At 40.9% G+C, this 26,060-nt stretch overlaps 1 protein-coding gene across 1 annotated transcript; it reads right to left on the bottom strand.

Moving 5' to 3' along the window:
- Positions 1-2,234: 2,234 nt before the first annotated feature.
- On the bottom strand, positions 2,235-23,939 carry CCDC80 (coiled-coil domain containing 80). The gene is made up of 8 exons (XM_026075853.1): positions 23,329-23,939; positions 21,063-22,966; positions 16,951-17,107; positions 11,912-12,048; positions 11,310-11,458; positions 7,742-7,845; positions 6,040-6,120; positions 2,235-4,094 (listed from the first exon to the last, which is right to left on the bottom strand). The coding sequence occupies exons 2-8, from the start codon at positions 22,956-22,958 to the stop codon at positions 3,748-3,750; spliced, it is 2,871 nt and encodes a 956-aa protein (XP_025931638.1). The 5' UTR covers positions 22,959-22,966; positions 23,329-23,939; the 3' UTR covers positions 2,235-3,747.
- Positions 23,940-26,060: the final 2,121 nt, after the last annotated feature.

A 26,060-nucleotide genomic window follows, 5' to 3' on the forward strand; every position in this document is an offset into this window, starting at 1 on the left:
GAGCTTCCTGACTCAAATATCTGCCTGAAGAGAAATGAGAGATGGAAAGGACTGATCTGCAAATTTTATAAAGTGTACCTAGTCTTTTTTTCAATTCTTGTCCTGCTTACTGATTTTGAGATTCTGTTGGATTTGCCAGAAAGGTTTCTCTTAATAATGAGAACTGTATATTCCCTTTGCAATAACATCAACATTAACTACTGTCTGAAAATGAGTAAGGATTTGCATCAACCGAGCAATGAAAAAGTGTGTAAAGTAACGCAAAAGTATAACCATGCAATTCAGTGCACTCTGCTGCCCATTGAGATAATCAAAAATACTATATATGTGAGATTTGTTAGAGGAAGTGATTGTAAACCATTGTCAGCTGGAGAGCAGCCATGATTAGCAAGGAAGATATTCTATAGAGCTATGCCTTGGAAATGGATTATGTGAATACCACTGCAGTGACAGTGGGTAAGTATTTCTACTGTATGGTTGTTCACATACTCCATGTCTGAAACAAACTCTTTTTCTCCTCAGATGACAATAGGGAATTTTATGAGGAAATTTTTGGAACTCAGCATTTACTTTGCCACGTAGTCTTTATTGAACACTTTGGGCAGGGAGCATGCTCTTTCTAAGCTGTGATTTAGTGTCCAGATTCACAAATGTTTGAACTTAATGGCTGCTGGGAAAGTTAAGTTCCTCCCTCCAGGTTTGAGGAAGTAATTTGCAAAACCTCTCAGGAAGAGAGATGTGTTCATTTTCTTTTGTTTAAGACAAGCCAATTAAAGCAATATTTATTTGGGTTAATTTCAACTATGTGAATGTAGCAACTGAGCCATGGTGGAGCTTGGAAGACAGCCTTGCATGAAAACATCCATCTTGGAGCTGAATCAAGTCTCAGATATGTAAGAGAAGTTCTGAAATAATTTTCCTTGTCATGTGGAATCTTCCCACTAAGAACTGTAAAAATAGGACCTTAAACTCAATAAACCCATTCTCAGGGTGATGCTGTAGGAGGGCAGATACAGTGCTTTGAATCTGGTTTGTGTTTGATAAAGTGAAGTACCAGTTTGGAGTGTTGTAGCTCCATAATGCTTGTAGTCTTCAAGACAGCTATACAGTGTTGTTGAAAGGACTTTCTGTCTTGGTGTTCCTTCAGGCTTTGCTTTTAGTTTTCCACAGGGAGAGGTGGGTTGCAAAATCAGGATTTAAACCATCCCTAAAAGTTTCTAGTAATTTTGAGCCAGTTTGTAATGAAAGCAGGAATCAGCCCCAGGATGTAAAATCATACTGAGATTTCCTCAAATTCAATGATTATTCAAATATACAGTTTTGGTTAAAAGCCCATCCCAACCCCCAGTGTCCTGTTGTAAGCAAACAACTTGTTTGGAGTTATCTTGTTCAATGCAACTCCCACAGAATGCCTGGACTGGGTTTGGTACATGCATAACTTTGAATTCTGCGAAAACATGCAATTTGGATCAGGTATTGCCCTCTCTTTTGGCAGGCTAATTTTTTCCTCTTCCTGCTCAGCACAGGACATTGGTTTCCGCCAACTCATGATTTGTAATGTGAGTTAAAAGGGCTTTCATTTAAAGACTTTACATGAAAAACAAGAATGCAGAAAAAGTTGAAATGAACACCTGAAAGAAAACACTTCAAAGCTGTTTCTTTTTTTGTCTACAAGAGATGGCTGTTAGACATCTGGCACACTTTCCTCTGTGTTTGCTTTAGGCCAAGACCATTAGGCAGCTAACCCCAATACACTGATGCAATAAGCACTTGTTTTCTGAAACTGTGCTGTGGGACCTTCCATGTTTCTTCTAGAAACACTTCAGTACTGTGATTCTTTTTTATCATTCCTCTTTTGTTTTTTGAATTTCCCTGTCCTTGCTACTGCTAAAATACTGTAGATAAGGGAGAGCTTGGAAAAACTCTGCAGACATCAGTCCTTTCAAAATGGTTCTTTCAAATGCCCACCTTCCCTGCTCAGCTTCAGTTATAAACCAGAGGGAGGTAAGTCTGAAGCTGTGTTCTGTGCTGACTGGACTTCATAGCACTGAGGGCAGCCTGTCCCAGAGGGTGACTAGGATTGTAGTGCTAGGAAAGAACTAGCCAGGCCTTGTGACCTCTTCACATCTGTGTCTGCTCTCTAGGCATTCAGAAGGGCAAGCAGGGCCTGACCTTTTGTGACTAAGTTTAAGTAAAGCATCTGGTTTTGAGTGAACCTATTGCTTTACCCAGGCTTGTTTTTTGTCTGTGCCAGAAAAAAAGGACCAAGAAAATGCTAGATATCACACTGTGGAGGGTGCTGTTCAGAGCTGTAGCTTCTACCTGTTCCTATGCTACTGCTGTGATGGAAGAACCTAATAAAAATACCCTGTTGCATGTATGCATGAGGGATGATGCATCCATGTCACAGACCATAAAAAGAAATGTGACTGGGCAGGTGTGTCTTCTGCATTGGAAGTGACCATTGTGCCATTACAAAAGTTTTTATGAGGCTTTCACTTCAGAATATTCCTGCAGTCTTTAATGTTTAGAAATCTAACCCAAACTGTATTGAATCATGGCTGTGCACGCAGTTCCTACTGCTGACTTCAACAAGAGTATGATGGTGCAACAGATCCAATGTCCAAAAGGCACCAATGAGAAAGGAGAAGGAAACTGTTCCAGAAAGTGTGGCAGAAATAGAGCTGGCTGAGTAGCAGATCAAATTATTCCTAAACACCTTTAAAATTTAGTCTAGTGCTTTTTTTTGTTTGTCTGTGTGTGTGTGTAGGGGAGGGTATGAGAAGAAGAGGTAGAAGGAAATTTGAAACTTGGAGGAATAGTTTAATTAAAACATTACTATAGAGAGCTAGTTACAACTCATTTAAAATATATGTGAATGAGAGATTTTTCTTTGTATCCTGGTGAAAATAATGCTTTTCATTTTTCTGTAATTCAGACAATACTAGCTGTGGCTGGTGTTTCAACTTCGCACTTATTAGCTTGGATTTAACTGTCAAGTGGGCAGGACCTAAGAGAGAAGGGACCCCAATTAAAAGACTACATGGCCATGTAGCAGGCTCCGTGCTTATGAGAACTTTCCATTGTATTGCATTGGAACAAAACCTGCCACAGCCATAAAAATTTATTTTCATTGGTAAAGTCAGCTAATTACAATGCTGATGCACTATTAAAAGGATGCTGTCTTTTTAGACAAGGCACTTTAAAAGGATTTTTTTAATTGTTATTAAAGAACCTGCCCCATGCTTCTTAAAATTTCCTTTTTTGGGAGAGTCCTGAAGTGTCCTTTGCTTGTCTTCATCAGCACAATGCAAAATTCTCACTTTCCAATAAATATACTTATTTTTTCTCCTTAGGAAAAAAAACATTAAAAAGAGCGTTGCAATGTCTGTTGTACAGTTCATGTCCTGCCCTACAGTTGTGTCCATGGACTGGGGCTGTGGGGATTTTTTGTTTGGTTTTAATACAAACAAACAGCAACTGCTGATGCGCTTTGTTTATAAAGGATTAAAAATATAAAGGAGTCTTTATTGTTTAAAGCATCAATACTACTGGTTTGAATTGCTTCACTGTAAAGGCTTGTGCATTTTCGAGAAGGCAAATGACCAATGTCCCTTGACTGAACAGTGGAAGAAGGAGGCATGGATATTTAGGTGACATGGGAAGGCTTTCTGCATCTGGCCCACCTATTGCTTGGATAGCTATTAGAAAACAGGCACAGGGCAGTCAGAGGCTAAGTTGTTCTTTTCAGTATGGATATCCATGGTGGTAACTTCTATGGTGACGGTAGTCATCTTGGTAACCTTCCTGGTATCCCTGGTGATAGCTATGGTAACCATACCCACCATACTCATCATCTGGGCACTGCATGCCGAGCGATTGCTGAATCGTCATTTCCTGACGCCGAAGCTGCATAGAATCAATCAGATCATATACAATTGCCATAGACCACATTGGAGAAGGATACCAGGATTTGACATTTCCATCTTTCCCAACCAGCAGCATGGAGAAATATTCTGGGCTGATTTGAAAATAATTTCGGATGTCTTTCACCAAATTGGCTGGGATATCTTCTCGGTCTACAGTAGAGCTTCCTAGAAAAGGATCAGATCAAGAACTGCATTGGTGTTTTGGTTAGGCAAATAAACAACAACAGTTAGTAGGCAAATGAGTCATAACGTGAGACTGAATATAGCCCAGTAGTTGGTAGTGTAGGATTTACATTTTCACATTTATTTCATTTTACATTATTTCATTTACAAATCAGGATTTCCTGCTCCTGAAATGAAAGGTTGCTGGGCTGTGAACTAAAGAAGTGTTTTTAATAGGTTTATTAGCTTTGGTAAATTTGTCTTTGTTCTCTAGGCTGAAGTTACTAGAGGGTGACATGCCTTTTCTTTGCTGTCCAACACACCTGCACATCTTTGGCTTCTGTGCTGCTTGGGTTCACATATACAGAAAGCTCAGGAAAAACTGCTGCAGGGAAAGAAATCACTAGAATTGAAGTGTGATAGTGTGAAGAAGGTCAGGATGAATTTGCTGGGTCACTAATGGCAGTATAGAGCCTCACTCTTAAACTGTCATGGTAGGTGAGACCCCTGCATGTGGCAAATGGCATGTCCACTTTTAAAAACATGTTCTAATGCAGATCTGGGGAACTCCAGGCTTGTAAACTTTAAGTCTTTACAGGGTAAATGAGTAGAAAGTATAAGATGACTAGGATCGGTGGATACCTGTATAAATGTAATTGACTTGGCAACATGACTCTTATAAAGTGGTATCCTGCCTTACAAATTTCATGGAGTTCTCTGAAGTGGGTCAGCAAGTAGATGGATAAGGGTGATCTAGCTGATACAGGCTATGTGTTTTTCCAAAAGGCTTTTGACAAAGTTGCTCACTAAAAGGAACTTTGATAGCTAATAAGTTAAAAGGCAGAAAACAGAAGGTAGGAGTGAATGGTCAATTCCTATACCAGAGGGAGGTCACTAGGGAAGTCCCACAACTGTTGGTACTGGGATTAGTGCCATTCAACATATTCATAAATGATGCACATAATGGTGTGAGCACGAAGGTGTGGAAGTGAACTGAGGGTATGGAGATATTCAGAATAGTGAGGACAGGGGAAGACTGTGAAGACTTATGAAACTGTATGACTGGTCAGTGACAGAAAAAATCTGCTCAGATAAAAGTGATGCAAGTGGTGAAAAATCCCCTAACTTCACATAAGAAATGGTGAGGTCTGACTACTATCACTTGGGAGTGAGACCTGGGGGTTATGAGAGGGAGTTCTGTGAAAGGCTAGTTCAGTGCTTACTAACGATAAAAAAAAGAAATCAAATGTTAGAAACTGTGAGGAAAATAATAAAAAAAACAGTATCATCATGCTGCTATAGAAGCCTATTGTTTGTGGGTGTCTTTCGTACTGCATGCAGTTCTGGTTCTCTCATCTTGAAACAAAATGGTAGAACTGTAAAAATGAATAAGCTCCTGTCTTTGTCTCTCCAATGATGGAGGTGGTCATTGGGATTAGGTAGCAGAGGAGCCCATAGCCTTTGAAGTGTACCTTGACAGTGAGATCTCCTGGGGAAAGCTACACTGAATCAGCCTACTGAGATGCAAGTGGAAGGAAGATAACAAGGGACCTGTGTAAGAGAAGCTGCTGGGTCTTTGTTGTATTAGCATGCCAGAGCCCTGCAAACTCTTGAGCATGTAAAAGGCACAGACATCCCTTATCTTTGAAAGCAAGGCAGGAGAAGAATGTATTTGAGACTGTGTTTAGGTTGGAGATAAAGACGTGAGATGCCTTCCAGATAATCCTTAGGTTTTTCTGTCCTGATGGAGCCACATACCTTTAGCACAGGAACATCAAGAAAGCTTTTAAGAAACAAACAAGAAGAAATAAAAGCAAACAAAAAGAAACAAAAGAAAAAAACACTATAATTGCAGTCATATCCATCCCTCTAAAAAATTACAGCAAAGAAATGCTCTGTGTAATGTCTCTCATGGGCAGTACTGAAGAAGCTGGAAACAGTCTCTTACCGTTAATTGGATACAGCTCTAAGACACCACCAATATCTTCTCCGAGTCCTAGCAACTTGAGGATAGTTATGTGGCGCAAACCTGTGAAGGAAATGAAGGAGGTCTTGAGTCAGACAAGATCTTTCTGCTTGTTCATGGGTAGATTTCAGTTTAATCAGCCATGTCTGTGCTTGCTAAATTAGGTGCCAGTCTCACCAGCCCTCTATGAAGAAGACAGTTACTGATTTCACTGCAGCCTCTATCGCTCACATCATCTGTGCCAAATATGGGGATAGGCTAGTGTGTCCAGTAAGCATGACATCAGCTGCATAAAAGCTGGTGTGGTTCTGTAACACGAGGGTACAAACATTAGACACCAATAAACTGCAGAGTATATCCCCCAAATTTATAATGCCTGCGCGCTGTTCCAATCATAAGTAAAGCTCTTACATGTCAGCCACGCAGTGGCAAACTATTTAGAGGCACTATAACCTATCACAGTTAAACTGCAAATCACTGCAAGATATGGCTTAGAACAGGCATTTACTTATTTCGTTTGTTCTCTGCAAAGGCTTGGACTGTTGTCTCTGCTTTGAAAAATGAGCTTACGGACTGTCAGAACTGTTTGTGAAACATGAGTCTGTATGATCTACAAAGTCTTGATATAACTGCTTTTAGGACTTGGAGATAAGATGCTTGGAAATACGTCACTTCATTAAGAATGCCTGTTGAAGACAAAGGGTTAGGAACTCACTGGATCTCCTTCAGGCTGTCCCTAACAAAGGGTGGGGGGAATTAACTCTTTTGGTCATATTCTGTTCTTTGGAATGCATTTTACAAAGGTCTTTGTTGCAAGTTACTTTGGTAGCTACCAAATAAGATGATGCTGAAGCTCTGAATGAAAGCTGGGTGATTATGAAGAAACAGACAGTGTGATATATTATAATATAATGATATTGTGCAGATGCCTATTCAGGCACAATTAAAATGTATTGAAATAGTGGCTTTTCAGTGGGACCTGGTTCATTATGTTGTAGGAGTCAAGTCTGGACAATGCATGGTTCTTGCATTATGAGAGTCCTAAGTTAGGGAGTAAGTTTCTCTAGGCTTCATAATGGAAAGAGAGAAGGGTGTTTCCAGCTCTTGTTCCCAACTGCCTCCTGAAGGAGCCCATCCCTCTCCACTGACTTTATAGTTGGATCTTATGTACCTCTAGTTCTGGGGCTGGGAGGGACATTATTGGATTGAAGTGTCCTCCCTTAGGATTTCTTATATGTTTGGGCAGTGATAAAGGAAGGAAAAGAAAAAAGCTGACCTCCACGCATCTCCCTGATACCTGTCCCACCTCTGAGCTGGATATGAGAGGATCTGCCCTTCCCAAAGCATTGTACTTATGTTATTAATGTGTGCAATTAGAAGAAAAAGAAGAACAAGCCCCAATAGTTACATTACTTATCTTCTGAAACATCCAAAAAGAAACTTCAGAGTGCTAACCTCTCCTGCCCCGCCCAAAGGATTCCAAGGAACACTGTTTAGCTGTCAGGGCTTGCTGTACTACCTGCTTAGCACAATATTTTCCATTTGTATTTGGAGTGGCTATAGCAAGCTTTCCAGTTATCAGACTCCTCAGACTGTCTAGGTTCAGACTTGAGCAAAGGAATCCATCACATCACCAGGAAGGATGTGGTTTTGGGGAGCAAGAGTATAGTTTCCTTTGACTCACCAAAATTACAGGCTTGTCCACTGAGGGCAGCAAGCTGCTGGGAATAAGCCCAGTCCTCATCACTGGGAGCAGAGATCACCACCAGCCGTCTTCTCCATCGGAACCTGGAAAGAGGAGTGCAATAGGGCACTGTTATAGTGCATGATTTGAGTGATTTTTGTTCTCTGTAGGCTGAGATATGTCATACCTCTCACAACTTCTAAGTAACAGCTGGATGGGAGATCTTCCCAGTTCCATCCATCACTGGGAAAGGATAAAGCCTGTTTCAATTTTGCAACTCCAAAACTCTCAAAGAAACATCTGCAGTTTGGCTGCTTGACCAAACTAACACTGCAAAGCTTATGATCTTTGCTCAAAGTCACCTTCAGTAGATTTAACAATGCTGAGAACTGTATAGTCAAGGGAAAGAAAAATTCCTGTAGAATTTCTCACTAGACATTTTAGCTTTTACGTCATTCACTGTTGCTGGAACTGCTCAGTTATTTTGCAGCCCAAGGGCTGTCTGAGAATTAGGGTGTATCTTCATTTCAGACATAACTTGTACTTCTTTGTAAATACTCAATGACCTCTTTTCCTTCTCTACCACGCTCACTCAAAATATCTTTAACATGGGTTCAAATCTGAGCTTGTTTGTATGAGTCTGTGTGAGCCTGTGGCTATATAAGACATGTATGGAGCAATAAGATAAATCCTGGATTTTTTTTTAATGTGGTATGCCCCATCTAACCAAATTTTTGCCCCGAGGAGCACCTTCCATTGTCCTCTCAAAGAAAGCCAATGGCAGAGGGACACTTGTAACCTCTTTAAAATCCTACTATAAGGTTATGTAATACTCTCCAAACAACCCCGTTTTTGAATAAAGATACTTCTTCACTAAACCTAAATAAATCAGATTTACAGGAATTCACAAAGCTGCAGGGATATTTTTATAGCAGGAAATGATCTTTTAAATGGATACAGATGTTGCTCTGCTACAGTAATAGCCTGCCTTTCTGCAGCACTGTATGAAGACCTCGAAATAAAGGCTAATGCAATGGCTCATTCCACTTGGAGTCATTACTCCACTTGAGAGAAGCAAAAAATATGGTGTGTCTTGCTCAAAATTGCAGAGGAAGTTGATGAAAGAGCAGGGGATGCCTAATGCCTAATCCTTTGTCTTGGTGACTGACTGATGCTCCATGTATTTTTATTGCTAAAAAAAAAATGCATGAAAAGCAAAGTTCCCCAATTTTAATCTTGCTCAGAAGGACAGACTATTCCTTTGAAAATGGAAAAAAAAACCCATCTTTGTGCTGTTTTGTATAGAAAAAGCACCTGGCTGCCTATAAACAAGGACTGAGAATGAAAATGTTTGATCAGATTCTGTCTAGGGCATAAATCAGGATGGAATCTTCCTTGTGAGCTCCTTTAAGATTCTTTAATGATTCTTTTTTATTTTGTGAGTATTTTATCTTTAATAAATTTTTTAAAATATTGGGGAAATATAGTCATTGGAAGACGAAATGACACAGGAGCGTGTCTAGCAGCTGCACTTGCAACACACAAAAGACATACCTATTTCACTAACTTCCTTTTCACCTGGCTCGTATATGCATAGGACAAAGCTCAACCCCTTGGCTGTGGTGGAACAAATCACAGAAAGCAGGTCTGGAAGAGATCATCTGGTCCAGTAGTTTCTCCTTGCATGCCACACATCCCTGAAGTCTACATACTACTTCTAAGGGTGTCAGGAAAAATAAATAAGAACAGCAAACCCTGTTGACTGGAGGCTTCAATTCACTGCCCAGCCATTTGCAACTCCTTTAGAGATGCACAGAGCTGAAAAAGGTTGAAACCCACTCATGCTGTCTCTCCTCCTGCCCCAGGCAATCCCTGTACCTGTCCTTGTTTGGGACCACATCCTACTGAAAAATGCATTCAGCTGGAATGAGCTAACACCCTGTACAGGGCAACACTCTTGTCCTGACAATGCTGCCAGCCCCTTCCCAGTGTGCACTCTGCTTTCCTCTTCCTTATTTTACATCCCATTCTGGTTTGTGAGTCCAGCCAGCAGTCCAGCCAGTGACTAGGTGTTATAGGGGGATTCCCCCAAAACTAGAGGCTCTCCTCCTGATACATGTGGCTTTCAAGCCAGCTATGGCTCTCATGGTTTCCTTTCACGCCAACCAGGCTTGTTAAGAATAATATTTGCATTATCATAAGTGACCACCCCAACAAGCAACACCGGAGAGATGATGCCAGGACTCTCATTCAGGCAGGAAGATAGTCTTGGACAAGGCTGAAATTAATCTTGCTGAGAATCTGATCAGTTGCCATGGTTGGTGAAGTCCACTCAGTATTTAAAACCTGATGCCTATTTTACAGACAACAAATGCATTCTGTGCAGCAGCAGTTCTGTTTATAGATGCAACATTCTGCATTTTTTCTGCCTGTTTTCCTAAAGAGTATTTATTACTAGGGCTGTTTGCAAGCAAAGAAGGATTTGGGGCCTGCCGCTTTCCAACATACAAGCTCTTTATTGTGCCGGACAGCTGTTTCCAAACTGTGGTTCTTCTTGGTGGTCTTGAGGATGAATCACTCTGAGAACTAAACAGGAGGTGGTGAGGAGGGTGGGGTGGATCTTGTTAAAGGTTCTTTTTCTGTTGGAGTGGCCATCGAGTTTTAAAATGTTTATGAACCAACAATCTATTCATTTGCCTGCCCATGTTGCTTCTTTCCCACTGAAGTCATAGTCCAGCATGCTGTCTCAGTTATTTTTATAGCCATCTGGCATTAACTGTGTACCCCATGGATTCTGATATTACGAGAGGAGGATGCAGTAGCTACAGGTAAAGCCCTGAGTGATAGGAGTAGCCCTAATTTCATGCAAAATATCCTCTAACAGAGAGGACTCTAGCAGCGCAGCTCTGCTGTGAATCTGAATTTCCCCACAGTCCAGATGCGTTTATCACTCAGAATTTAGGTTTCACAGGTAGATAAGTAACAGAGCATAGAGAGACTACATAAACAAATTTGTCTCTCTGCAGGAGTTCTCTCATACATTTTACAAGAGACATCTGTGAGGCCTTTAATACTATGCATGACTAATACTGGCAGAGACCAACAGTTATCTCAAGCAGGATAAGAAGTAAGTTAAGGAGAATTAGTTACTGATTCAAGCTACATAGAAGGAATTAGAATGGGATTAATAAGATTGTGATGATGATTGAAACACAAACATTGTGGCTTCATACATTCAAAATACTGAGCTAACATCTGTGAATTAATCCTCATTGCTCTTCTGGTGCAAATCAATGTTGTCTCCATGTCACGGTGGGGGAACTGAGGTACAGAAAATTAGTGTCCAAAAAACATTCAGTCAGTCAGTAAACAGAATGTGCATCCTAACTTTTAGCGCTCTGTTCTGTACAAGACTGCATTCAGCTATGGCTACATCTCTATATTTGCTGAACACTGTAATTACAGGGAAATCTACATAAAGAATCATTACAAATACTGTTGGATGGGTATTTTTACAATAAGAATATTATTATTAGGACTAGCAGTAGATAAGAGCAGAAGGTAATACCTGGATAAGAAGCTCTCAAGGGATTGCTTCTTATCTTCTTTGCAGACAATGCCCTCTTTTTTCTGTCTTTCCATGTCTTTAATTCGTGACTGGAAGGTGTCGATCAAATCAAACACGGACTTCATTGCTATGGGTACTTCATAGTATTGCTGTTAAGCAAAAAGCACAGACCCAGAAAAGGATGCAATTATTAGCAGTCTTTATGCATGTATCACAGCACTGCAGGATATAAGGAGATTCAAGTATCCCTGTTTACACCCAGGTAACAAGGCCTAAAACAGACTATAAAGTATGGAAAAAAAATATTTTTTTGCAGTCAGACTGCTCTTGGAAGTGGCATATTTTCAGTTTTTCTCCAGTGCGATAAGGCTACATGTCAGACCACTGCAGCCAACAAATTGTCATTATATTCTTTTGTGGGCCACTGAACTGTGTTTTAGAACACTATGTGCTACTATGTGCTACATTAACTTCCCTGCCAGCAATGACAAAATCCTGCATCACTCACGTGTCTCATGTGCAAGCCTGTATCAGTCTCCTATGATTTTTCAAAATTTTCATAATTTCCCAAAGATTTTCTTTCCAAGAGCCCAAACCCTCACCTTGACCTTCATGTCGGTATCCGTCAACACCATAAAGAAGTCATTGTAGGTCATCCCGTACTCTTTCCTCAACTCACTGATGAGCTGCTGGTCCACAAGATCTTCATCCTCTATCACTTTCATGGGCTTCTCATTATCTTAATATGAAACAGAAAAAATAAAAATAGTCATGGAATCACACAGCACATTGCCATTAGCTTTATCTTGAAAGACAGGGGGAAATTCATCTTCCAGAAGCCCTCTTCCTGCTGCATAAGCAAGGTCTTCAAAACCAGCAATGATTTTTAGCACCATGGCTTTTAACTGTCCAGTTTTCAGTCTCAGTATTTTCAGAAAATCAGTAATTCAGCATTCAACATTTCTACTTGCTTTTGAAAAAACTTGGTTGCCTGCTCTTTTTTGAAAAAGTCTTGAACACTTTTTCAAACATATTTATACATGTGCATTAATGTATTAATCATTTCACCGACTCCTGAAATTTAGCCACTTCTGGAATAGAAAATAGAAACTGTTCAACACTTTAGGACAGGATCTGGAAAGTACCATATCCAAATAAAACAGCATAGAGAATTTGGGTCAGTAAACTATAGTTCGTACAGCTGGACATTGGCCAGGACACCAGAGTTTTAACATTTCCAGTCTTACAAAAATGACATGGGAGGTTTAGTGACTACAAGAAGCCAGAAACTCTGTTTAATGTATCGAATACGGCAATTCCAGGTCTCCAGTCCTCTATAAATACTCTGCTGTGGCACTCCTCCATCTCCCTTGCACATGATGATTTCCCATTCTAGCACCCTGACAGAATTATTCAAATGGAAAAAAAACAGAATTTTAGAAAGATTTTTAACTAACTAAAAACTTTATGCCTCTTTTCCTATACTTAGTATGAAAAATGAATAATATGCTCTTTCTAAAACTTTCACCCCAAACCATCACATGATGACAAATACCAAAAGAAATTATGAGTATACATTTACAAAGTTACAGTCTTGTGACTAAAGAGAGAAGTTTGAAAAGCTACAGAACAAGCCTTTGGAGGTATTGAGGTTCTTTACTTCCCCTGAAAACAGGGTGTGTTATGGCCAAGTCTTCAAAGGCTCTATGTCATGAACTCAGTCGCAACTGTAGTATCCAGCACAGCACTTTACAACTGTGAGAAAGCTGGAATAGGCCTCTGTATGCAATTGTGGGCCTGGAAAGCTAAAGACAAGGCAAATCACAAATGAAGCAAAATGAAGCATCTGTCACCTGAAGACCAAAGAGCTCTTTGCAAATGTTATTTGCTTATGCCCTATGACACCACTGGGATATAAATACTTATATCCTCACTTAGAGATCTCAAGCATGGCTTAAGTGATCTGCCTGAAGTCAAATAGAAAAGCAAATGCTAATCAAGAACGGGAATCAAAAGGTCCAACTTTCCGGTCCCCTGCTCCACCGTTATTCACCAGCAAATAGACAGACTTGAGGTGAACTGATCTGAATTATACAGACAGCAACAGAAAATATTTGTTCAAGAACTGGGTTATATATTTTGAAAAGATGTGATTTCATTAAACAGTAGGGTATTTTAAATACATTTCTAAACATGCACAAGCTTCAGGAGCATATTGATCTGATTCAAATTTTGCATTAGGCCCAATCTCTGTGATAGGTTAAATAAAACTACTAAATCCAAACTTTGTGAAGATGTTTGGATTAGAACCTGACCTTTAGGTTTCACACCCCAAACCTATTTCTTATAGAAAAAAAAGCATCAAATGTTAAAATTGGTTATACTCATCAAGCTATAGACATAATTTATATGTTTGCACATGGTTTTACGTGCCTCAGCTGAGAGTTTCATAAACGATTAGAGGCAATGTTATAAACTCCCCATTTTCTCGTGGGTTGCTGGACTTACTAATCAATTATTCACTTATTAAAACATCTGTAAATCATACATCAGTACTTCATAAACAATACTTCATAAACAATATTTATCTGTAACTAATGGCAAGTTTGACTTGCCATTAAAACATAGAATAAAAGTTCATACTGATGCTTGCAAACAATTCCCTTCCAAAGCAAAATCAGAATGTTCTTACTGGCGTATCTGGAGGTAGAATAATGCAAGAGATGGTAGTATGAAATGTGATAGAAAACAGCTGTATGGTGCACTACCTTAAACAAACTGACCCATGATACTCTTTTGCTTTAAAAACTGTAGGTATCAGCATGAAGATAGCACTCTAGAGTTCCATTGCTGGGATATTTTCTTTCAAAACTTATAATGTAAAGAAGAAAATTAGACTACTAGAGTGATACAGAAAAGAAGAATGTTTCAGGGGAAAAAAAAAGAGCCACAAGAGCTAGCCTGCTGTGCATACTTGGAGAGGATTTCTAAGGAGAAAAAGAAAGAGTTGATCTGAACACCTCTCTCTAATTCATTATCTGTCGCTAACCTCCACTGTCATAAATGATGCCTGGGATCAGCGTGAAGAACAACAGAGATGAGACTGTGCTGGTACCTGCCAACTCCTCTCTCATTTTGCTGAAAAGGTCACTGAAGGAGTGTGGAAACTTTTTTCATACATTTCTTGCCCAAATAGATAGGTCAGGAAGATGAGTTACTCTTCACAAATAATTCAAATGAGGTTATAAAGAGGTTCAGCAGTTGTTGTAGCAGTACGGTGGCCTAAAATGTTAGGTATTGGCTTTGGTTCTAAGGTAGGTGGGTTCTAGCCTTTGGCTGGTGTTTAGTTCACTAAATCCCTGCTCCCAAGAGTTGGAAGAAAAAGATTGCCTGGCTAACCGGATGAAGAGAAGGACACTGCACTGACACTCAGCATTTGCCTCATTTCAGTTTGAAACTGAGAAATGCTCTTTGGTTTCAGTATGAGCTGATCTAGGCCAAACAGAGTGTTAATGAATTATCTTTCACTCACTACATCTGAGTGTGTTTGAAATTTCAGATGAAAAGTCTTTTTTATAGACCTTCTTGTTGCTGTCATTTATATTTCACCAGCACTAAAAGGCCATGCAAGCAGGAAGGGGAGGGGAGAGGGGCAGGGGGAATAGAAAGACATTTATATTATTTGGACTTTTAAAAAAGCTCAGTATTTGGTGTTTTGGGCACAATTTAGGTGACATTTTCATTTATTTGCCAAGGTTCAACCTACACCATTTTAAGTCTCCTGTGCTCAACAAGTTAATTCCTCCTGTCTGAGAATTCAGCTGTTGTGCACTTGTGTGGTTTTGGGAAAGTTTGGGTGTAGGCTAAGTTTGGAACAGGCTGAAAGAGTATGGTCTGTGTCAGAGTGAATGTATGTTTATTAGCCAGACTGGAGCTATATATAACCCTATACAGAGCACTGACAGGCAGATGGGTCTAGATGCACAAACAGTGATCTTGAGCAACACTGGCCCAATGTGGAAAAGCCTGTCTCACTCCAGATATGACAAGGAGATGTCAGAATGGATATTCTGGCTGGATGTGGACTCCCCATCCTCCTGGAACACAAGGTCCCTGGTCCTCCCCCAGGTAGGCTCTCAGAGTAGTAGAGGCATGGCAGGAAACCAGTTATAAATCTGTGATCTTCTGGCTAGTTGTATGCCAGACCTGAAATACCCTGGAAGAGACTGTTGTCCTGAGCTTTCCAGTCCATCACACATCTCTTCCCTAGGTCTGGTAAAACCAGATGAACTTCCAGAGGAAATATGTGGTGGAATCATAAGCAAAACTAGTAGTTTTTATATTATTTCTTTGCCTTGGTCCAGCAAAGCACTTAGGCTGGTATTAACCTTTAAACGTAGATGGCAATGGGATCATTTACGTGCTTCAAGTGACACCTACGCTTAAGTGCTTTGCTGGACTGGGACCTGAAATCTTTGTCCAAACTCCACTGAAATCAAGGTAAATATTCCCACTGACTTTGGTGGGCCTTCCATCAGGACCTGAACACTGACACTAGTCATTTCAAAGCTGCCTAAGAGAGATGGCCCCACATGTAAAGAAGGTGGCTGTGGATAAGGCTAAATGAGCTACACTGTAAGACCTGCATAACCTGATTTATAGTTTCTCCAAGAACTCTGGCTTCAAAGAGATGAACATCTTTACAACATGGCAAACCTTTTAATATCAGGTATGCTAGAGCAAATTTGAAAAGTCTGTATCTAGAGGCTATTGTTGAAATCTCCCTCTAAATCAATGTCTGCTTGCCAGTACAGAGGGGAAGATGTGCCTGGACTTCCCCTTAGTGTGGAGAATACTCACTTTGTGAACATCTCAAAATCAGCTGTTAGGGCTAGGAAAACTGATAAAGAAAGGAACTTGCAGCAAGGGGTCTGTCTGGTAAGCTTCTATGTCTGTCCTGTATTTAGCCAGTGTGTGCCTCTGCAAAAGGAAGCTTTTTCCATGACCTTGTGAGATGGTGCTCAAAAGTCAACTGCAACTCAGTAGTGCAAAGGCATGAGAAGATGTTACGTTGCAGGACGGGCATGTAATCTTATTGAGTTTGGCTTGGGCCACATTTTGAATATAATCTCAAACAGTTCCCTTTAGCCTCATAACCTCCTCTCCTTCATTACAACAGCCATTTTCTTTAGGCAGTTTTTAAAATGTGCTAGCAAGTGTCTAGCCATCCATGGCTGACTGCCCGTAAAAGCAATGGAGGGGCACTGTGTTAGGGCAACCATTCTGTTAGACAGTGAGCTTGGTACTCAAAATACTGGTAGAACCAAGTCTGATCTTTCCCTTCAGTCCCATGCTCTCATCGCATTTTTCTGCCTTTTATTACTTTGCTGTTTTACTGGTTTTAAGAACTCCCACAAAGAAAGCTGAAGTTGCTCAAGTTACAGCACTGGAAGCCTAAACATGGAAAATACCAGAGACAGTTATGTAAATACAAAAGGGGAGTAGTGGGTATGGAGGGAGAAGCAGTGGGTTGGAAGGTGCCACAGCCTTGCTTAGACGTTTACCCAAGTTGGGGAGATTTCTCCCTTTGCTGCCTGTATTTTGCCCATGAGATGGAAAGAAATTATTTAAAAAAAAGAACCTAGCTGGAAGTGGTCAATTTTCATGGTGCAGTTGTTCATGGTGCCGAAAATTGTAATGACCGAGATTTTCCTTGTGGCCATCTTGCAGAAACTCTCCAGATATTCGTCTCGCTGCTGTACATACATGGTGTTGTCCGCCTTGGGGGTCGTGATCAGCTAGTTGGTGGCAGAGACAAAAGAGCTTGTTTAATGTAAGGAATGAAGCAGATGAGTATTTCACTGAAAGAGAACAAGCCACTGTTGAAAGCTCTGTAGCTTTATTTTATTTATTTGTGGTTGGAGTGTACCTTTAGGCCCAAGCCTGACCCAAAGGTGATCAACCAGCCAGAAGTAAACCTTAGGAGGCATTGCCAGCTGCTGGCACCAGTTCCTCTGCTGCCAGTGCTGGCAGAGGAAGTGGTACTGGAAGTTACAGAAAACTGTGTATACTCCTATTATCCCTTACCCTTTCCAGTCCCATCAGGTCTCCCTCACAGCCTTCAGGCATGCAAGAAATCTAGGATTTCCCCCACTCACTCATAGTGGGAGCACTGGGAACATGGTAGCTGCTCTGTCCCTGTGCCATGATCCAGGCAGGGCTCCTGGCTGCCATTTTGACTGTCACAGTCAAAGCACAACTGTGTTACATGAATACTTATTTAACTGATGGCCACATAAAGAAGACCTTGAAGATATGATAAGGTCATTATGACTTCATATGAAAATTGCTGATTTAGCTTAAGTTTCTTCCAAGCCACTTTGATGTCTTTTATTTGCCAAGAAGTCGTGGCTATTCAGGAAGAACAGGAGAAGGAACAATTACAACAACATAAGTATAAAAATCTCTACAGTTTGTATTCCTCTATTTATATCAAAGCTTCCTAACAATTAAAAAGATTTAAGTTTTAAAAAGTTTAAAGCACACAACTTATATCCTTCACCAGTCACTGGGATGCAGACATTGCAGGTGAGGAGGGGTGTGTGGAACAACATGCAGTAGCGCTTTACAGCAATCTGCAGCAGAAAGTGGAGAGGACTACCCCAACCTTAGCAACATAATCATTCTAACTGGTAGAAGTGAAGTGAAATCAAATACCTGTCACTGATACCCCAAACATGAAGGGATTTGGAATCTGGATCCAAATTTTGTGGTTTAGAGTCATAAAAAAAACACCATAATCCTTCATCTGCAAACTTATGCTTCAGTATGTAACAGATGCAATCATCTTCTAACCTCCTTAACTTTGTAGGGCCTTGAGGGCTAATTTTTATGATACACTCCTTATGAATCCAGTTAATCAATGTGCTAAAATGTAAGATGCATTTATGGGCTTATAAGATCTGACTCATTTATAGAAAGGCCCCTGGCAGAGCTATAGCACTGGGGCGTGAAGGTAAATGAGAATCAGGCGTAAAGAGGATCTGATTTCTGGGCCAAAACATGTAATATGTTACTTGCATAGAAATGCTTCAAGTGGAAAAAGGGATTGTGAAAAGAATTTGAGGACTCAGATCAAAAAGGGACGATTGGCTCTATTGTCCTCCCAGTTTCAGAGGCCTTAGGTAGGAAAACACAGTGAAGTCAGAATTTAACCTATTTCATCAAACCTTATAGAACAAAACAGGGAACACTTAAGAGGCAAAGCAAAGTTCAAATCAAAGCTTTGCTCTAGGACTCTTTTAACCTAGGCAGTATTAAAAACGCTTTTAGCCTAAGACCTCTGTATGTATCTGCATTTGCGTGCATGTGTGTGCATGTGCATGTATGTGCATGTGTGTATGAATGAAGTGTTATATATAAACCATGGGTCTGCATTTCATCACTGCAGAGAAATTAACAAAAATCCCAGACTCACTAAGCTGAGACTAATAAGAGCCAAGGCTAATAAAACTGCAACAAACCACCCACTAAAGAGGGGTGAGGCTGCAGGACTCAAAATCCATATGTTTATTTAGTTTTTGCAGCTGGGTCCTATATTTGTCAACCATTGAACTTAACGCAGAATAGCCTCTGAAATTCTGGATGTATGAAATTCACACTGAAATCTACAATCTGAAATCCTTAATGATGCGTAGGACTTGAAAAAACAGATCTCTCTCAAAATTCTCATGTATTCGAAGAGGATAGAAACAATGTCCTTGAGAGCCAAAGCCTATTAAAGTGACTAAATGTCATAAGTATAACAAAACAATGAAGGATAACTCAGGTAGAACCACTTCTGGAGCAGCGGAGGCTAATTCTTTTGAGAGGTAGTTTGAAGACTCATGAATGGCAGAGTTCATCCAGCTGTTAAGGGGGATGAACAGTTTGGCTAGACTGAGGAGGTTGTATGATGGGAAGGGATTAAACAAATAGGCACATGTGTATGAATTTAAATAAGCTTGAAAAGTTCTTTGTTTTGCACATGTGCCATGCATGTCAAAGAGATACTGGACTTCAGCCACTGCCTTTACTGATGGCTGAATCAAACCTATTCTCCAGTAAACTTCAGGAAAAGGAAGCAAAAGGTGATATTAGATACTGGAAAATTAAAGTACAGCATGGTATAATAATTTGTCTTCAGAGAGTTCTGGCCTGACTACCTGAGTTTGTGCAACTTCTCTGTCTTTGAAACCCAGCTGAGAAGTGGCCTAGGATCTGAAAGTTCAAATTTCAGTCTGACCTTTAAGTTGCCAGGACTGTGTTGGTGCAATGAATTATCAGTCTGATGTCTGTGAGCTCTGTTTTTGGCTCTTTTTTAAATTTTGTTTTTATTTGTCCTGATGTTGCACATATTCTTGGAAACTGGAACATTGAGATATATTACCAAGTTGCAAAGATCCCAAACTCTGTGCAATTCCTTTCTCTGAGGTTTTGATTTGGTTAACTATTAGATAACAATTAGCTATTAAGCATTATTTGCAAAATTCAGTCAAATTCAACTTTTTCAAACATATGGCTCCTCTCCACTTTCAAAATATTGGGGGATGTGATTCTCCTATTAGCTCTGCGTAGCCTGTACAACTGGAAGAAAGGGAAGGGGGAGAAGAAAGTTGCATTCTCAAGTCTCAAGTTTGTGAATCATCAGCAGAACAAGTAATTAAATTCCAGTGGCAGAGGTTGGCATGTTTGCTATTTGTATTGGAATAAGGGGCAGGAAGATCAAAACTATGGTTGTGACACTGACTATTGGACACTAATTCTCAAGCAGTCTGGCATGTTGTGGAATAATTGCAAGAAACCAGCTCCCACAATAATATTTTTAAAGAGCTAATTTTCAAAGTGTACCTTTCAGAGTGTGTGCCATCTGCCAGAGAAAACATTTGTACTACAGCTAAAACTGTTTCCTGTCCCAGGTGAAGTGTTTTTTTAGATAAGTAGTTGGAAAAACATGCAACACTTATTAAACCCTGGGAGAAGTAACTGCAGACCATGCTGAATTTCTAAGATTAAAAATTACCAATGTGTTATGATGTAATTAAAACAGCATGGAAAAATACCAAAACAAAATAAACAGTTTGTGTGGGATCTCTGAAGATGTATAAAAGCTCTTAATGCCAATTCCCATCAGAAATAATGGCAAATGTGGCAATCCTACCTCAGCGCATCTGATCATGCACCTTGGTGCATCTACTCAGTCAGACATGCTCTAGTACTGCCAAGCCATCTGTTTTGCTTCCATTTTTAGGACACTAGCACCAATATAAAACAGGTGTGCCAGATGGCAGGACTTGCTGAGACTCGAAATGTGGTAACATTGGCAAGTACCACGAAGTGATGACTGGATATAATCCACACTGGAAGTTCATTTCATTGATCATAGCTAAACAGATTCTGACACCTGCATATCCACTTCAAACAAAATAATCTGATGGCTATATGGTGGCTCATGGAAATGACTGGAAAGAGGTTTCAACCACCTGGCTGACAGATGTTCATATTACATGTAAGGTTGCCAACATGAGACTGTGAAAATTTCCCTGATGGAAATTGATCCTCTGTATCTAGAGATTTTACCTTTAATTACTCTTAAATAAAAGCAACAAAAAGAGTAATACAAAGCCATCACAAACTTTATCTTCCCCGTTTTCTTACAAGGAGGGAGATATGACTTCATTTATGAAATAAGATACAGATGAACAAGTTACTTACAATGAGACGCCTTTTGCCTTCAAAATACTCCAGCAGGTCTGTCACTGATTTCCTGGGAGGGTACAAGAAAGGCTTCTTGTTGGGCTTGGAGAAATCCTCATTCTCAGTCCTGCTCCCCTTCTTGCTCTTCTTATTACGGTCTTTGTCTTGCTTGCTCTTTTTTTCAGCTTTGTCCTTCTTAGACTGCTTCTCACTCTTCTGCAGCTTGTCAGGTCTCTCCTTCTTCTTCTTCTTCTCAGGTTTATCCATTCGGTCATGCTTCTTTGACTCTTTTCCTTTCTTTGGGGGAATATTTCCCACTGCAATCTCTTCCTCTAAATGGGGACTAGTAGGCTTGCTTGGATCATATTTTTCTTCATATTCATTGCTCAGTATCTTTTCTTGGGCCTTCTTTTTTGGTGGTTTGGTCTTAGTTGGTTTGTGTTGCCCTGGTGTGATATTTGGATCCCTGTGGTTATAGTCCTTCCTGTCTGTTCGGTTATCTTTAAATCTACCCATGCTTGCCTTTGTGTAGTGCACTGAGGGGGCTGTTGGGACTTCTGTGAAACTGTTGTAGCGGGAAGCTTTGCTTGGTCTCCGTGTGGCTGCCTGGTTTTTCTCTGGGTGGCCGCGCTGCCGGTCCTTGCGGTTTGCATTCCACACAGGAGAGTAGAAACCCTCAGAGGCCGTTACTCGTGGTATGGTGGCCTCAGGGGCTACAGGCAATCTGTGGTACTCCGTGGTGGTATGTGACTTTGTGGTCCAGATCCTCTGTGTGGTCGGGAGGGGTGTAGTTGTTGTTGTAGGCTGGCTTGCTGTTATCACTGCACGTGTGGTGGCCCGGGTAATTGTGGTAGTGGGAGGGAGGGTAGTGGTCCTTACTGTAGGTGGAGGAGGAGCCACAGTGGTCGTCATCAGTTTCCTCACTGTTTTGGTCCTCGTTGGCTGATTATTGCTCCTCCTTGGCTCCTCCCTCCTTGCCGGCACTTGGACTTGTCCACCGCCAGGGGTAGGCCGGGTGCTGCCCCCATTATTGCCTTCCTCAACCACTTGCCCCTCCACCCCAGCTGCTTTGCAAGTCTGGATGAAGCCTTTCTGCCTCATCTTCTCAATTTTTCTGATGGGGCTTTGATCAATGACTTCATACATGGCCTCTAGCCTGACTGGATAAGGGTACCTTTCCTCCACCTGTAGAGTTTTCTTCAGCAGCACCATGCCAAATTTCCCCTTCTCCAGCTTCAGAAAGCTCATGAGCTTAGGGATGAGGGCAGGATCTAGTGGCTGCTCCAGGATTTTACCTTCATTAGTTATCCTTCTGACTTTTCCCCCTTCTTCCCCTTCTTCATGGAACAACACAATCTGCTGGATGTGCCTCTCAGCTAGTTCACAGTAGATGTCATTTTTCAGCAGGCTCATCATGAGCCGATAGTAGCCCTCGGAGGCATGAGGGGCAGAAATGATCCAGACTCGGTTCTTCCCAGCAAAGCTGGCCAGGACATTTGGGGAACTTGACCCTGAAGGAAAACGTACCGCTTGTGACTGGGACGCAGTGGATATCCCTTCATCTTTAATCATCGCAGACTTTGAGTACTTAGCTGCAGCCATGAGTCTCTGTACCCGTCTAGTTCTGGTCCCCATGCTCCTGGCCTGGGGGCGTACTTCCTCATGCACAAGATTGGCAGGTGCCTTTGGAGATGCTGAAGAATCCTTCCTGGTGACAGGATGTTGGGGATTCTGGCTCAAATTCCTCAGGGATGCTCCAGACCTTCTCAGGAGGCTGCTTGGAGCCCTGTAAGCAAGAGGCACTTTCCTGACTCCACGGCTCCCCCTCTCTGCTAGCCTTGCCGTCTTCTCAGAGCCGCACACTAGCCACGCTGCCCATAGCAGGGCTAAGCTGAGAACTGCTCTCCAGTTCATTGTGCAATCTGCTTGTGCGGAGGAAGAGGAGAAAAAGTTAGGTCTTAACAGTATGCTTATATCTTGCATGAGTGATGAAAAAGCAAAACCTGGACTGGCTAGTTTTAGTGATTTAAAAGTACTGATTACACCTCAGTCCTGTCCTGGTGGTTTTGTACATTTTACAGGTTATTTAAGGAAAAGCACAGAGTGTATCATTTTATGCAAAAATGAGATCATCCATCTCTAACATGACTCTGTCTAAAAGCACGCTGTGATCCACATCCTTCTCTATCTCCCTCTCATGCTCTCACATACACATATACAAACACACACAAAGAAAGGCTCTGGTACATAGAGTGGAAAGCTAATCGTTTAACTTGAAACTTACACTCCCAGGGAAGTTCCCCTTCCAGAGATGTGGTTCCAGTCTTTTTCCTTTAAAAGGAGAGCAATGCCATACAGCTTTGCTGCTGCTCAGTGATTTATCTTTATGCAACCCAACAGGTTGCAGAGTCTGTCTGTTTCCCTGTCCCTTTTAACTTTCTTTTTTCTTCACCTTCTTGACAAGCAGGATGAGACAAATGGAAATTTCCTTTGGTATCTCTGCTTCTCCATTTACCTGCAGGTCTGGCTTTTCTCTGTACCAGTCACCCACACAGGCAGGGATTTCATTTAAGAAAAGGGAACTCCCAGCTGCCCCGAATCTCTCTCTTTTAAACTTCCCCAAGCCGCTTTCCCGTTTCTTGCTTCCTCAGTCCAGTTTAGGTCCTTTGTTTCCAGAGAGGAAAGCACCAGCATTAATATATTTTCCAGGCTGAAGAAAAACACAGGAATATGATGTTGAAAAAAAAGGACGCTTCCCTTGCTCCCTTCTGCTCTCTTAGACAAAAGCAAATTGTAAAAATCTCGGCTTTTCTTCTCCTTCCCTTCTTGTCTGGCTGTGATCCCAGAAATGTCAGGGTAACCCCAGCCGTGCTCTGAACCAGCCTCTAACAACAGTGGCCACTGGAAATGGGGGAAACTTCACTCAGGATTTAACAGCTCAGCAGAACCCGCCTCTTCCCCACTCTGACACATGAAGGGAGGAGGAGAAGGAAGGCTCTGCGGGCTGAAACGCTGCACAGCATCACAGAGCACTTGAGAGAGGGTGCCTCCAACCTTAACTCTTTCCTTCACGCTTCCAAGCTCTCCTGCACTCCCCCACCTCCTCCTTCTCTTTCCTTCCATTAAATAGACACTGTCCAGAAAAAAAATAGTCCTGTAAGAAGTGCACTTTCTTATCTGTGTTAATAATAGCTCTAGAGTTCAAGAGTTATTGTTTTTTTAACTCATTTTTTTTTTCTGTTTCCTGCTCCCTTTTCCCCATTTATTTACTTTCTGGAGTTCTGCCATGAAATCCAATTTCACTTCACTTTCCAAGCAATTTTTCTTTTAGGTTCTTGTGTATATCAGGATAGTCTTTGGTCTGCAAGCATCATATGGGCATAGCTGTTTGTTAATTTGTAGTTTTAAAGAGGTCAAAATGTTTATTGTATTACTGTGCTAAAAGCAGAGTCTGATATATTTTTCATGGATGTGCACTACCCATAAAAAAAAAAGAAAATGTGCAAAAATACCTAAAGAGACATACATAAAGACAGGGTCACATCCTTTGCTCTCCCTTCATGGTATAAATGACATCGTTCTACTGAGCTGACGTAAACTGTCAAAGCTACGCTGTCAGCACTTGGTCTTAAGTTGATTCACACTAGCTTCAGCGTGTCATGCACCTTCAGAGTAAAAAACCACCACTTGATAATAATTGATGGATAACACCTAAAAACAACTAAGACTTTAATACTACTTTCACAGTTTCCCAAGATTTCCTTTATTTACAGAAATTCTGTTACATATCCTTGGTAAAATTCTGGATTTGACCTGAATTGTCTTAGGGAGAGAAAAAAAAGAAAAATGAGGCTCTAAGCTATTTCCCTTGAAATTAATGTTTCAAAGTTAGAAAACTTGCTACATTTTTACTTTAAGTTGTGAAATGATGTCACTGATAATCATTAGTGGTATTTTTGCTTCATGCTAATATGTGTGCACAGTTTGCATTTTATGGCCAGTGGTTTGCCCTGGGGATCGGGTAGGATGGTGCATACCTGTGCTGACAGTAACAGGAGTGCAAAAATGCTCAGACCTCCCAGCCTCTCCTCCAAGCGTTTGCTCTGCCCAGGCTCTGGGCGAGGCGGGCAAGGGCCTGCGCCACACTGACAACTCTGTAACACTGTGCAGCCCGGTGCTGAGCCTGCTGCAAGGCCAGGCACATTAGCTTGGGTTCAGTGCTGTGCAAATGGGATTGCTGAGCATCTGGCAGAGAGAGTTTGGATCTACATGCAGGAGAGCAGCTTGCTGCAAATCAATTTCCTAAAGACTCCGCTGGTGATTTGATCAGTGCAGCAAATCATGAAGCACTCTGAACACAGAATATGATATCCTACATCAGCTGGGAAGTAGCAGGATTGTACCTCTCACAAGGACACAAAACTGGAGCTCTGAAGAGCTAGGGTGGATAACATTTCCCACTTAAACTTATATTAGTGGCAAGTCTGCTGGATTATTAATCTTGACAAGAAAAAAACAAATCTCTAAACATTAGAATGTTTCTTCGTGACTTTTTAAAGAAAATGAATTAATTCAAAATGAGTTTTCATTTCAATGTTTCCTTCAGTTATGTTACAAAGATTAAAAAAAAAAAAAAAGTCACCCTACCAAAGCTGAAGCCAAGTATTTAATTTAGGGATAAATGAAACTTTTTTTTTGGCATTATATTACTTCAATGTTATTGTTAAGGATAGTTTCAAACCATGCAGAAGGAAAACATCATTTATCTGTGCAGGTTCAATGAAGCCAAGAAAAAGACATCCAGTACCTGAGTTTGCAGGAAAGAAACAGGGATTTCCATATTATTCCTGTTGTCTATCCTATACAATTATAGATGCACTAAAGAATCTTGGTGAGGACCTTGCTTTGCTCTCACAATCTCATTAGAAAAAGTAGCATGCTACAGAATCTGTCTTAAATGTGTCAAAAGGTGACAGATCACCAAAGATGACAGATTGCAAATGAACTCTAGAGAGG

Source organism: Apteryx rowi, unplaced genomic scaffold (genome assembly GCF_003343035.1).
Source record: "Apteryx rowi isolate R43461 unplaced genomic scaffold, aptRow1 scaffold_413, whole genome shotgun sequence".
In the NCBI taxonomy this organism is placed as follows: Eukaryota; Metazoa; Chordata; class Aves; order Apterygiformes; family Apterygidae; genus Apteryx; species Apteryx rowi.